Raw genomic sequence first — 14600 nt, 5'->3', positions numbered from 1 at the left:
AGACCTGCTAAATGCAGTTACCTCTGATTAGAAATGAAATCCCTAATACTCTGAGCTTCTAGAAAAATAAAATCCAGGATAATGCATGATAATAAATCAAGAATTTAGAGGACAAAGGCTGCTGGCCACTACTGAGAACTTTGGTTATAAAGCCTGACTTTCTTTTCACGTAAATATCCAAGACATCCTCAACATTTCCTGAGAGGTTTGCCAAAAGAGATGAGAGGGTAATTACACCCTTATACATGTGTGTGTGTATGTGTGTGTGTGTGTGTGTATCTTACATCCCCAAATCTGCTCTTTGATGATGTGATTCATCACTTGTTTCAACAAGCAACAAGTACTCAATATGTGTTCCATCATCATGTATTTCTATACAAATTTCTTAAACTCATGTGACTGAAAAAAGGAGTTGTGTCTGACTGGCTGATTTACAGTACGTTCTGGTGACCAAGTCCTATACTCGTTGCTGTGGTTAGCAGGAACGGAAAGAAAGTAACTGTTGGGGTATCGATATTTTTTTAGGTTCATTTGCAAACCAACATGATCCTTCAAAAAACATACCAAACCAGCGAACTTCTCTTATTTATCCACCATTTGTGAGAGTCTCTTCTCCACTCCTGCTCCTTTCTGAGCCACAATAAGAAAGAACAAGTAGCCTGTTACTTCTTAAAAAAAAATACCAGAGACAGCCAAGATGCTGCCCTCATCAATCCCACCTTGTAGGCACAAGTTAGGTTATAAATATAGGTGGTTATCTGTAAGTAATAGACATGATACAAGTAAGATATGCATAAGAATGGATATGAAGTTCATTCTTTGTAGTCCACGGGGACCCTCTGATTAGATTGCTCTAACTCTTTAGATGATGTTCTTCCCATCCGACAGATGGACTAGAATTGAGAGAGGATACAAAGAGCATTTGCCTGCCCCAGGGCCTTCAGTTTTCCACATGTGATTTTTTGTTTGTGCTCTAGAGACAGAAATTCCACATTGCAGGACTAGGAAAGGACACGTCCTAACAAGCACATGCTTCACTACAGGGGAGGACTGCAGAAGAAAACTCAATTTATCAGTTGTAATATGGCAACAAGGGAAGGTCATGATGGGCTTGTAGGATCTTTCTCCCTAAAAGCTATAGTAAAAGTTCATTTTCGCAGACACTGAAAAATAGTTCACTTGGCTCTGCACATGGGAACCAGATGGATTTGATCCCACGCTGCCTGTGAGGACACTCTGAGCTTGCTGGATTTTGAGTTGAGCTCTGCTAAATATACAGTATCTATTTTATATACTTAGTTATCATCTTGATATTCTAGAGACAGGAGACTTCACATTAAAATACCCGCACCCAAAATTTGGGTCAAATCTGGTGCAATTTAAATGAATGGAATAGTTTATATTGCTGCTGTTGCAGACAACCTTTAATTGAATTTTGCCCATGTGGAAAAGCAACTGTTGAACACACATTTAGAGGTGGGCCTGAATTTCTCTTACATCTCTTGCCATCCCACAATGTTACCTTATTAGTAGGTCTCCATCTCTAGCGATGAAAATGGTATATAGGTCAATGTGTTCTTCCTTAATTGCATTAGCCGCTGGCCTAAGACTCGGGCTTCCTCTTCTCCCTGAGCCATCTTTGCTTAGTAACTTGTGATCTTTAAATATATTTCACTCTTGACATCGTACTTAATCTGTCAGGTGAGATGGATCGAGTTTGTTTTAGACAGACTAAGACGATCAGTGAAATTCCAATTAGAAAACTCAAAAGGGTGAGAGGCTCCTTTTTATAAGGGAATATAGCTGCTTCATGGGCTCATTGTTACATTGCATCTCCAAAAGCAGGAGCAAGAATTACATTTATATTCTGCACATGAAAACCTTTTATTTTTTTCTTCCTTTTTAATTGTTGCAACATTTTCCGGAACCTTACTTTATAAATAGGGTCATTTTTCCTTTGGGGAAAAAATACAGTATTAGCTTTTATCTGCTAAGGGTTTCTTTTAAATTACATTTTATTAGCATCATTTTTCCTCGTGATAGCAAAGTTCTTACGCAAATGCAACCATGTTCACCCGCACACATGTATATATCCCATGAAGCAGATTCAGCAAATGAAGAACTGCTTCTGGCCTGGAAATGAACAGTGACTATACTAGTAATATGGCAAAATCCAGCAGGAGCTGCATTAACTAGGAGCATCAAAATCAAAAGCCCTCTGAGGGGCCTACATTCAGATATAAAAAATATGCATTCTCTCTGTTTATTTACTGAATGCCATTGGATTCTACACACTAGTCAAAACCCAGTGAAACAGCTGATAATTCCAACACTGGCAGAGACTATGAAATTTCCCTTAGCTAAGCTAAAGCTTCAAGTTCAACTTTATTTCCAAGGATGTTTGCTACATTTTGAGCAGGAAATAAATATCCTGAAACTATTTGATAACTGCTCAGCCTTGAAAAATAATATTTGTTCTGAATGCCTCAAGATTAGTGCTCTGCAAAATGCTTGTCCAAGGACCTCAGCCCCTTCCCTTGTGCTTTGCTCATCACCGCTCTGTCCATGTGGCTGTTGGGTAGCGTTCCAGGAGTGCGTTCCTCAGCTGGGCTGTGTGCATTTTGTCTCTGGTCTCCACAGTGCAGGTAACCTGGGAAAAGAATTAGGAGCATTCCTGACGGCATGGCAGCATTCTCAGACAAAGGCATTTCCAGCTAAATCCTAAAGTGTGCTCGTAAAAGCATAAAGATCAGCTTGACATAAAAAACTCTGGACCTCACATTCCCTATCTATGTAGGATTAAAAAAAAAAAAAAAAAAAAAAAAAAAGATATTATAGAAACTCTGTGGCTCCTCCAGTTCTTCTGCATGATCTTAAAAATCTCCCTGCTTTATTGTCTTCAAAGTTTGAAGAAGATAGGCTGACCCTCAGATAGCTCCTGGGCAAATACTTCTCTGCTGTTGGTCTCCCGGAGGCCTCCCTGAAGTCATCCATTAGCAGCTTCTCTTTTCCATTCCCTGGGGTAGGTATCTGGTGCTGCTGCCACCTCACCTCTCTCTGACTCTTGCCTCACCTCATTTCCACATTTCTCAGCAGCATTTGCTCCAGAACCTCCATCCTTCAAGCTTTTATATTCTCCTCTTCTTCTCTCTCATGGACTCATCCCCCAATTCCTTACCATCTCTGCAGTATTCTGGCTGGTTTCCTCAATTCACACACCTTGTTACTGTTTTATTCCAAGATTTTTTTTGTTTGCTCATTGCATCACTTCTAGTTCTCTATTAGAGTTGTTCTTCTGCTACTTCAAACAACACCCAGGCAAACCTAAACTTGAGAGTTATTTTTAATCTTTGCTTGCCTTTACAATAGACAATCCTCTCACTCAGCCACTGAAGACAATAATGTCAACGTCATTTTTTCAATTCTTCTTTCATCCCTCTTTTACATGCTCACATCTCTACCCCAGCACCATAAAATCTGGGCTCTATCACAGGTGAGGCACCAATACGAAGGTAAAAAAGTTCACTTCAAAATTTTAGACTACTAAATTAAGTCACCTCTGACCCTGCTGCAATTATTACTGATGTTGAAAGTGCCACTTGGAAAAAAGACCTCACAGAAACATGGCAGTCTAGCAAGAAAAGGATCCAAGATAAGTCAGTGTGACAACAGAGAGTTTATCCTAACAGGCCAACCGACAGAGAACAGGAGAACTGGTCATGATAACTTCAAGGCAGAGTGCTAGAGACAGATGCCACGTGTAACATTCCTATCAGAACTATATCCTTCAGAGAAAGCAGAAAGGCAAAAATAAAATTGTCTCAACTCAAATCTGTTTATGGGGACATGTCTTAATAAGAACTTAGAGAATTCATAATTCCAGGAATAAGCTTAAAATAACAATAACCCTTTAGCAGAACTATTTAAAGAGAACATATAATACTACCACCAATAAACAGCCATGAGCTCAGTTAACTGTGAAACTAATTCTGAAACGCATCATGAAATAAGACATATTTCTGATCTGTTTCTGTAATTCTTTGCCTCTTTTTTCTGAACATGGTTCTAATCTTTTTTGTGATTCTTTGGAACAAGCTAGATGCAAATTTCTTTCTCCTCTGAAAAAGTGGGATTTTGTCTCAAGGAAAGGATAGTCATGGAGGACAGAATTAATAATGAGGGCAGAGGAGAGAACACAAACACTGGGAAAAGTATCCAAAGGATATCTTGGCACCAAAGCACCAAATACCATTAGTTACTCCATAGTTTGTATAAATTCCCTGAAGCTTTGCAGTCATATCTTCAAGAGCACATACTCATCTCTCACAGAGTCTGTAATTAAAAAAAAAGCAGCAAGCCCCCTCCCCCACGAGCAGTCCTGCCTGTTCTGTCCTCAGCAAATCAATTGTTGTTCGAGGAACCAGTCTGAACTTGCTAGGTTCAGCTTGAAATATTTGGCAGCAAACAAATGCTCTGCTCTGGGAGCAAACACAGGAACAAATTGGGATTTATAGTGCTAACTCTCCTCCTCTCTGTCCTTATTTTTTGCTAATGATTGAAGCCAGAAAGAATTGGAGAGATTAGAGCCAGAGTGCTTGCATTTTGGATAAATGTCTTTTTTTTTTCTGTGCATGCACAGCATCCAACACGTGATAATGGCTAGTAATGTGCTGTAGCGTATTAGAAATGTAGTAATAACAACAACAAACTGCTCCAGAAATTTATCTGATCTTTTACACTTGTCTAGTAAGGGAAGGGAGAACACTTGCTCACAGTAGGAGCAGAGATAATCACACTATGCTTTATGACAGCTAGAGATCTAAACAACGAGGCAGGCAAGAACATGGACTGTGGTAACTTGCTTTTTTGCACAGATTGTGCCAATTTGCGCTGCAGTTTCATCTTCACAGAACCCCTCTCTCCTCTTCATTTCACCTGGGAAGGATGATTTACATGGGTGTCTGACAGAGTAATCCTTATATTCATGGGTAGGTATAAAAGGAGTCCTTTATTTATCTAGGATAAACATTTACCTACGTGCTGCTAGCTACAGGAGGTTATGAACCTATTCATGAGCTAAAAGTAAGTGTTGCAAATTGGTCTTATTTAACATATTCCTTGATGTTTCTTTTACTGTAGACAAAATGCAGGATAACTAGACAAAATTTGACTGGGCAACTTCAACTCCATTTCAAAAAACATAAGCTCACAGTAGTAGACCAAGGTTTTTAGATTCAGCAGAGTTCTCACTGACTGCAGAACCATGTTTGTGCAGGACCTTTAGTCTGCATATCAAAAAAAAAAAATAGTACATTTTATGCATTTCTCTCCAAGCAGATCACATCCTTGCTGGATAATAACAACAGTAATATTTTTAAAAGCTGCTGCAAGATTTAAAATAACAAGCTAGATGAATCTCTTACTGCATTTAGAGTTCTACTCTCTGTGGCAGGTAATCCAGCCTAAGGGTTTAGCTAATCTGGTTTTGTTTTGTTTTTATAGCAGGCTTACAGATAATGGAAGACAGAACAGTCTTCACTGAATATTGCTGTCCTGTGTGTGAAATAGAAATAATTAGAAAACATGAGGGAACGGGACAAAGACTGAAAAAATGTATAGGCAAAGATCAGTCAAAAATTACCACTCTGTGCAATGCTAAAACCATATGCATAAATTAAAATCATTAATTATTATGCATAAATTAAAATCATTAAAATCATTAATTGGAATTAATTCAATTTCAAGGAAAGTAAAGTTCTAAACTTCACAAAAGAAAGAAATTTACAAAATTCTATGCTCCAGAACTTGAGCAACAGAGTGAATACCTCTGCTCCCCTTTACCTCCAAGTCTTCCCTATGGGCACTTGGTCTTTTAGATCATATTTTCCCAGATACTCAAAATTATTTCAGTGTGCCCCTTAAATCCTTGGTGCCCAATATCTGTAGCTTGTGTACGCCGATAAGGGTACTGGGTGGCCTTTATAAGGCAACACTAGTGAACAAAGTAAGAGCAGCATTGTTCAATCAAAATCTTTGCCTTAAGTGCTTTTCCAGGCTCAGTGTAAAGGCTGATGCCAAGCAGCTAGTGCAATTCCTTAAATCCATGACTCATCCATTGCACTTTTCTATCCCATTTCTTTAATTTTAGAAACAATATTCACCTTCTTTTAAGATGTTAGTTTCCAGCTCTTCACATAACTTAATATTCATGATACACCATGCTCAGCAAAAGCATAGGTTTGTTTGTAAGCAAATGACTGGAGTTACAAACGATAACTTCATTTACATGTATTGGTTTCAGTTCTATAAATAACCAAGGCTTTTTGTTTCTATTAAGATCAACAACTAGGCAATTTTCTGAATTATACAGCAAACTCCCACTGCACGTTGCCAGTTATCTGGCAGCAACACTTCCGTTTATGATTTCGGGATCAGCTGCAGGTAGCCCCCAGGGTCAGTGCAATGCAATGCTTGAGAAGAGCATAGTATCTTGTGCAACTCAAGCCCTTATCTTTTGGCACACTCTTGTATTCAGGCCTGTGAGCACTAGCACAAACAAGTTATCACAGCATTACACAAGTCAGATAATAATCAAGCAGATCTACTCTTGGCCTCCTCAGACTGAGTTTCTTTTTTTCCTCAAATTGGAGTAGGATATTCTGTACCACATTAGTCTGCTGTAGAACGCCATTAAACTAAATGACTGAATTATTTTGGAGCACCTCAGAACAAACATATTGTCAGACTTTGCACTCCAAACGTCTTCTGCAGACAGGGAACTGAAGCAGGGAAATAGTGTCTTGCCCAAGGTCATGAAGGAAATGCTTTATGAATGATAGCATCCTTCCTGTAGCTGGACAGCTATGTGCTCATCTATATCCTTTCAACAGGTCAATAACGTGGAATATGTTTGCAACTGGGAACTCTAGTGGAAAATTTTCTCCTCTGCTCTTTTACAACATGCAAGCTGGCCTAAAGGGAATACTCAAATTGACCAGAACAGACCAAAATAATTAAACGACTTCTGGCTCAAAGTGAATAAACAGTATGCAAACAGCAGGTATTACACCACACAAAGCCAGCCAGGAACCTGAGCACTGCTGGGATCATGTGTAATGTTATCATAAAGAAAAAACAACATTTTACTTATTAATTCATATTTTGTTGCAGTCAGATGGAAAAGTAGTGTGATGGATGTTCTTTTTATCACTGGTCTCTTCTGAGTTATTTAAAACCATAGCTGGGAAGAGGCCAGACAACCCCGTAACTTCAAACAGGACTGATGTCAGAGGGAAAACTACCACCACAGCTGCTTCTCTGCCAAGCTGCTGGAGCGCCTCATGACCTTGCAGGCCCTTGCTGCTCCATTCCAGAAGCCCTCCTGTACCTGCCTGTCTGCTCATGCTGTAGTTTCAGTGATGAGAAGACTTCTCTAGAAACTAGATGAGTGCAAATTTATATTTTTTCAGCTGAGTTGCCTGAGTCCAAATAAAAGACCCATTAAGAAGGTTAGGTGATAATCTACAGCAGAGACTTGCATGGTTTCATAATGGCTGGACCAGATAATCTTGGAGGTCTTTTCCAAACTTAATGATTCTATGATTATATAACAAAGGTATACCTCACCTCACTAGATAGCTTATTGATTTTGCCCACTGACTACTTCTAAGTTATCAAAAACATGAAATGAAAGGGATTTAAATAGCTGTAAAGAAATTTACAAGTGGAAATGTTTATTAAAGCAATAGGCTTTCCCATATTGGATTTGAGAGACGTTACTAATAAAGGCTAGGGAAGGTTCACAGAGGCAAGCTGTAGTTTCCTCCCACAAAATAGGTAATCCTTTAGATCTCTATATCCAGTTAGCTGGTGATGTTGGATGATTTTTTTTTTTTTCTTAGCTTTGACCTTCATTACTGTCTAGATATTCCTGGCCATCTAATCTGCTTCAATAGATGTAAAATGTAAAGGCTACCAAATTTGCTATTTGTATGATTTGCTAAGAGTTACCTCTCTGTTTCAATGCTAAGACTTTACAAGTCATTTCCTATGGGCTCAAGTAAATTAGGGTGCAGTACTCTGACATATGGAAATCCAGTGTGAGCCATGGGGGAAGAGAATTTAAACTGAAGGAGAACCTAAACTTCCACCTGTGATTTCACAGTCACATTAGACCTGGACGCATGAAAACAGTGGAACCACACCTTTGCTAAACCAGTTGAAATAAGAGATATGTCATGAGATGAATGATCCTTTTAAGAGATCATATTAGGTGATAATACCTCCTCACCATTATTGAAATTGGACTTGATGATCCTTAAGGGTCCCTTCCAACTCGGGATATTCTATGATTCTATGATTGTATCAAATATTCACCAAAGGAATAATGACTTTACTCTGTTCTCTTTGTAGATAGGGTACAAAAGCGTGGCCCTAGTTAAAAATAAGGTTTCCTTAAAAGTAAGGGTGTTCTCTGCATTGCTTTAAGGCAATTTGGTCTTCAGTAATTACAGCCAGCCTACACAGCTGGCTCTTCAAGTTCTAGATTCTGCAGATTGCTCATCACTTCTGTCACAGAACTATTCATGTAATGAAGGTTTGCAATGTTAACATCTGGACAGATCGTGTCACAATAACAGGTAAAACAGGTCCTCTATTATTTATATATCTGTTAAGTGGTGAGGCAAGGAGCTGTGTAACACAGAAGAAATGATCTATTACACTGCTCTCAAAAATCATTGTGAACACTCTATTGGACTTCCCCAAAATTCCACATTGTTGTATAAAGATTATAGAAAAACAGGAAAAACAAGGGGAGGTCAGCATTGCTAGAGAGAATGGAATTGTCTTACCTCAACACTGAAGAGCTCAGACGTCACAAACATTCTTTCTTGCTTGATATCCAAAACTCTAAATCAAATAAGGGATAAATTAAGGGATAAAATAGAGATCGTAACAATTCTTTGTCATTATAAACAATTTATCTAAATGTCTGAACAGTAGCGATTTTTACTGCTTTGTGGGTCAGATACTTATTCAATGGTGAGAAGCTGCTTTTATTTTGGAACCAAAATGAAGGGGAAAAAAAACTTTTTCTGAAACATAACACAATAAACACTGATTAATTAGTTACTTATGGACTTGCCTTCAGAGGACATTTGGAAATATGTCCAAGTTTTTAATAATCTTTGTGCTATGCAGTGACTACATTTCCTTACTACTATACTGGATTTACCTTGCTTCTTCCCGAGCCAGAATCTCCAGTAGCTTTGAAATGTCTCCTGGGCAGTCAGAAAGCACAAGGGAAAATCTGCACACTCTGTTATCAAGGGTCAGGGCACGAGCTATGCACTGCTGCAGCAAATGCAACTCCACATTTCCACTGCATATAGCAATTGCCACTCTAAATGCAGAAAGAAAATAGGATTATTTCTTAGCGCTTCTCTGTGCAAAGCAGTCATAAACCACAGACATTAAATTCGATATCAGCTTAACATTTGCAGGGACCAGGCTTTCGTAAACATATATTACATTTCAGAGGAGCTCCTAGTTCTTAGTATCAACTGTGGGTGGGCTATGGGACTCTAGAAGCTGGCTGTATTAGATCGTCTGAAGCTGTTTTGTTTTGACTTGGTATTTGTTGGGGATTTAGTTTTGTTAGAGATAATTAGCTGGAGAATTCTAGGTCTATTTCAAATTTAAAAAATGGAACAGCACTTTCACCAGAAATTCTGCATCTTGGGCTCTTAACAGCTCAATGCTTTCTGTAGCCACTAATTAAACCCACCTCAACCTTGCAAAATGAATATAGAAATGTTTGAAGAGCAACTGAAGAGCCACACGGTTAGTCCCTGATAATCTCTTTCTGCAGAGGCAAACCTGTGCATTTCCTCTTTTATTTTAGCTGTGCTGAATTGAATTTTGTTGCTGCTCTGTACATTTTCAGCCTTATCTGAGCAACTGCCTCAGCAGCATTTTAGCATCCAATGCTGTATATTGGAAACTTTGTCTTGAGCACATGTATATTTAAATACATTCTGGGCTGTATCTTGAGTCAAGGCTCAATCTGCTTAAGTACTGAGTGCTGAAGCCCAGATGCAAGAAGGGATTTACCCACACAGTTAACGCTAAACACAAGGGTAATCCTAGCTGGGCAGGAGCTCTTGGGGTTGGAAGGCAAGTGTCACTCAGTGACTGCAGATGACAGCCCAGCTCACTTGCTAGCAAGTTGTTTCTTTTTCAGGAGGCAAGGTCCCACTACAGATGGGGTTGATTTCCACATGTGGGATGTGAGAAGGCAGCAGGCTGGCAAGAGCAAGATGCTCTCATAGCAGATGTGCATAACTGCCTTTCTCCCAGTCATTTGAGAACACTGACATTTGTCTAGTTCAACATGGTCTTCTGACCTGTGAGTGGTCTCTTCAGCCTGAAGTAGGTGCTATGGATAAGCCTATTGGCAGTGCAGGAACAGAAACTGCCGCATCACTCATAAAACCAGTACCTCCATTTCCCATGACCAAGGCACTTGGCCCCATGCTTTTGCCACAATTCCCTATTGAGTCCCATTTGTAATAGCTGCAATACCTTTTACCCTTCAACTCAGGCAGCTTCCCAGCAACCAGTGCTGCAAGTCCAATGGCCCCTTCTGCATCAACTGTGGCTCGCTCATACTCCAGCAGTCTCAGCATGGAAATGAGGATGTCCTCCTCTCTGGTGGAGAAAGAGTTGTGTCAAAACAAAACAAACAAACAAAACAGAAGAACTACCAAAAAATGAAGACAATACATTTATGTGTGAAGGGATTCTTTCTGTCCTCCTGGGTACATAATGATCCCACTGTGGTGTTATAGAAAGCTGTGCTGATGGGGGTGAATGTACAGTCTTATTACTGTAAGACAGTGTTATTTTTTACAAGAACCACTGTGCCAGCTAAATTATAGTGTGTAAATATATTATTGGAACTTGTATTTCGGTGAAGAATTAGAAGTGTTTATTAGCAGCCCATAAATTGTTTTGGCCAAAGGGGTCAGCTAAGTGGGGACAAACTCACTGTCTTCAGTGTCAGGTACAGCACAGTTTTCATACACAGCAATGTTCACCCAATATTATTTATTTTGGTGTTTTTTCTTCACCTACCTCACAGCAACAACTTTATCCACAAGTTTCCCAGTCAGCTGCAAAGAATTGCTGCCAAAGCAAAGTCCACTCACATCTGCAATTTCAAAATACAAAAATGTGAAGCTGGCTGCTCTAGAAAAGTCCAATATTTTTTTAGAGTCCTGACATTGTTTTTTGTCCTTAATGACTGCATCACGTTGCTATCCTATAATCTCAAGCAGCTTGATTTTTACATGACAAAAATGAGTTTGGTACCAGAAGGCCAAGGATCTTCCAGGAAGATTTTGCCACTCTGGATCCCATTACAAAAATCCTGGTTCTTCACTCGCACTGCCTTACTGCATGAGTGATCCTACAGCCTGGTGTTTCTCAGTGCACAACTAGGCCTTGAAGAACCACCAAGTGTGCCACTGAATTAGCAAGCTACAGCATGACAGAAAAGGAGTGCAGGGACAGGCAGAACTTACTGAGAGAGTTAAGTTGTTTGGTTATAAAGCTCACATTTAACCTAAAGCTTCAGGGGATTTGAACATCTGGTAAACAGGATATTCTTAAATTGCTTAACAGCTGAGGTTTTTTTTGTGCAGATTATATGGAACAACTGAATTGTTTATAAATGCTGTTATCCTGAGGACATTTTTGCAAGTGTAAATATTTAAGCACTACATTTTTCTGCCTTTTCAAAAATTAGTCTTCTAGGCAAGAGCTTTCCCATTGACTTCACTGGTTAAGTTACTGCTTGTGAGCACAGCAGTCACATAACTACTCTCATATCTCTAAGTACTCACCTGAACATTTCATGTACACTGGAAATAGCATTGTACCTTGAAGAGGGGTGCAGTTTGTGTGTCAGAAGCTGCTCTTACAAAATACATTAAATTTTGTGAAATATATTCAGACAAGACTTCGTTTAAATACGTTAAAATTCAGTTAGCTGGAAAAGAACATGACTAGGTTGGCAAAATCAATTACAACCTTTATTTTACTTCCACAAGAATAATCCATTTTTTTCCTACCCCCATAGAAGTGATGATTGCTGCAAGCCTGGTCTTCAGCAGGGTGGCCAGCCTTTAGGGATTGTTGCAATACAGGGAAACTTTCAGATTCAACACCCTGGGTAATACAAATGATGTCACTTTTTTAGTGATCAAATTCTAACAGAAGGCAGTGTTATAACCAAAAAAGTTTCCTCTCAGAGTTAGTAACAAGGTAATTTGAATCTCACTCACATTCGAAATGTACATAATCTTGTCCATGTAGGTTAGTTTTTAAAAGGGATGAGGAAAATTTTTAGAACAAGTTTCCAGAGAAAATTCAAAGTGAATTAAAATTGAGTACAAACTGCAAAAAGCTTTTCATCTTTACAAGAATATTGTTTTTCAATAGTACAAAAGACATAGAAGATGATAATGAAAAAGCTAATCTAGTTGTTATGTATGGGATGATACCCAGGAATAAATGGGGTTGGAGTGGGGGGTGGAATTGATCACAGTCTTGTAAGAATTCCCTCACAGAAAAAGTTGATGGAAAAATAAATCTTGATCAACCATCCCGGTACTATTTCATAGCTCTGAAATATACATTCCATGGTTAATACAAAGTTCCTAGATTTTTTTTTCTTCTACCTGTTTGTCTCAATCCTCATCACTTCTGGAGAGAATTATGTTTGGAAAAAAAAAAAAAAAAAAATAAATATATATATATATATATATATGATGTTTAAGTTGATTACGGTTTCCTTCCACACAGGAAGATTCCCTTACATCTGTTACATCTGCAATGTCAAATGTATCTATAAATTACAGCAGCAGAAGTTGCTAAGTGTAAGTCAAATGTATCCAAGATGTATTCAAGACAGCAATGCTGTATTATGTGTGTTTATATCCCTCTTAAGTACACTGAAGTCTGCCAGCTTCAATCACAAATAACTCTCCTTTTCTGAAGCGTTCACAATAAAATAGAAAACAATAGTACACGTACTGAAGTTGAAAGTTACCTGGCCACAGCAAAATAACAATAATAATAACAACGTTAAGCAATCAACAATCAATAAGTAATCATCAATTTAAAGAAATTTTACCATAACAACTAAGCTACCACTAAATTTACCCTGTGGCATCTTTAGGGTCAAACATTTCCAGTAAGAAATCAATTCAAAGCACAGAAACAGATGTCATTTGCTTTGGAAGAGCATTCTCAGATTTTTTCTTAAATCCAGCCAAGAGACAGGAGGCTTCTCCTAAGCTCTCAGGTCTGCTGCTGGGTAGTGGACACAGGTAGTCCCTGTCCCCTGGCAGTCCTTGCCAGCATACTACTAGATACCACTGCCTTTCGAGAAAAAACAAACAAAAAACAAAACAAAGCAAAACAAACAAACCAAAACAAACAAACAAAAAAACTGTGGTAAAAGGTATCAAAAATTCAACACTTTCTAGGTGAAAGGAAACTTACAATTACAGAAATACGTGGGTTGAGGTGTTTGAGTGCAGCAGCCGACCCTGCCAGCAGGCCACAGTGGCCTCCTGCTGGGAAAATCACCGCGTCCAACTTTGGCACCTGCTCGTACATCTCCAGTCCCACACTTCCCAGGCCCGACAGGTAGACAGCACTGTCCTCTCTGTGTGAAGGAAAGGCACATCTCAGCAGAACTCACAGTTGTCAACACAGTAATAGTTCAATCTGCTACTCTAAATATATCATTCAGCAGGAAAAATACATGAGAATAAATCACCAGCGCAATGAGGCCAGGAGGTGATGTGACAGGTCAGTGCCATCGAACAGACCATCACTTTGTAAAGTGCGACGTTACCTACTGGAAGAACACATTGTGCCACTGAGGAACTGAGCAGACCCTTTCTACAGCAGAGCAAAATCAAAAGGTTAAAAAAAAAAAAATTGACAGCAAAAATCCTATGAAAAACAGAGGCACAAATCATGCAGCCAGGTCAGCAAACTTTTCAAGCTACCTGAATCACTTTATTATCACCAATCATCTGGGCTTAACAGGAGTGCAAGTTTTCATGCAGGAGTGAATCCGGGGATTAATGCATAAAGTGCAACCAAGAAGAATTCATAGCACAGTCTGGCCCCGGGTAGGCCTGCCAAGTAGCCCTTACGCTGACGAGCACGTACTGTTGTTGTTAGCAATATCAGGGATTTACAGAGATAAGGAGAGAAAGCATTCTTCCATCATCATAACTTCCTTAAACTTCATAAATTTTGAATGTTGTGGTCAAAACAAAAAGCAAAGTCTCAAAAGGAGATCTTGTTCTCTTTATTTGTATGTGGAATTCAGTGTTCGTGATAAATGGGATTTTTCTTTATGAAATTCAAGCACTGCGTTCAACCTCACAAATACCAAACAGAGTGTTACAGAGCTCAGTCTTTCCACAGCCCAGAGCCAATATCTGATACTTGAACATTACTCTGGAAGACCTCATGGAAGGATAAGCAAGGGTTTTAGTTTTCCAAAATACTGGCAA

The 14600-nt window shown here is 39.0% G+C and overlaps 1 protein-coding gene across 1 annotated transcript in view; it reads right to left on the bottom strand.

The window, feature by feature from the left end:
* Positions 1-1820: 1820 nt before the first annotated feature.
* Positions 1821-14600, bottom strand: part of LOC309880266 (L-threonine ammonia-lyase-like) — a 29073-nt gene continuing 16293 nt past the window's right edge. The window contains exons 5-11 of the mRNA XM_082765030.1: positions 13570-13735; positions 12135-12231; positions 11137-11212; positions 10585-10710; positions 9236-9403; positions 8853-8910; positions 1821-2650 (exon numbers count right to left, since the gene is read on the bottom strand). Of these exons, the coding sequence (XP_082621156.1) occupies positions 2552-2650; positions 8853-8910; positions 9236-9403; positions 10585-10710; positions 11137-11212; positions 12135-12231; positions 13570-13735 (790 nt within the window). The 3' untranslated portion in view covers positions 1821-2551. The remainder of the gene's footprint in view (positions 2651-8852; positions 8911-9235; positions 9404-10584; positions 10711-11136; positions 11213-12134; positions 12232-13569; positions 13736-14600) is intronic.

This window comes from Aythya marila (assembly GCF_965140915.1).
Source record: "Aythya marila genome assembly, chromosome: 7".
NCBI classification, from domain to species: domain Eukaryota; kingdom Metazoa; phylum Chordata; class Aves; order Anseriformes; family Anatidae; genus Aythya; species Aythya marila.
This window is presented reverse-complemented; position numbering and strand designations above follow the sequence as displayed.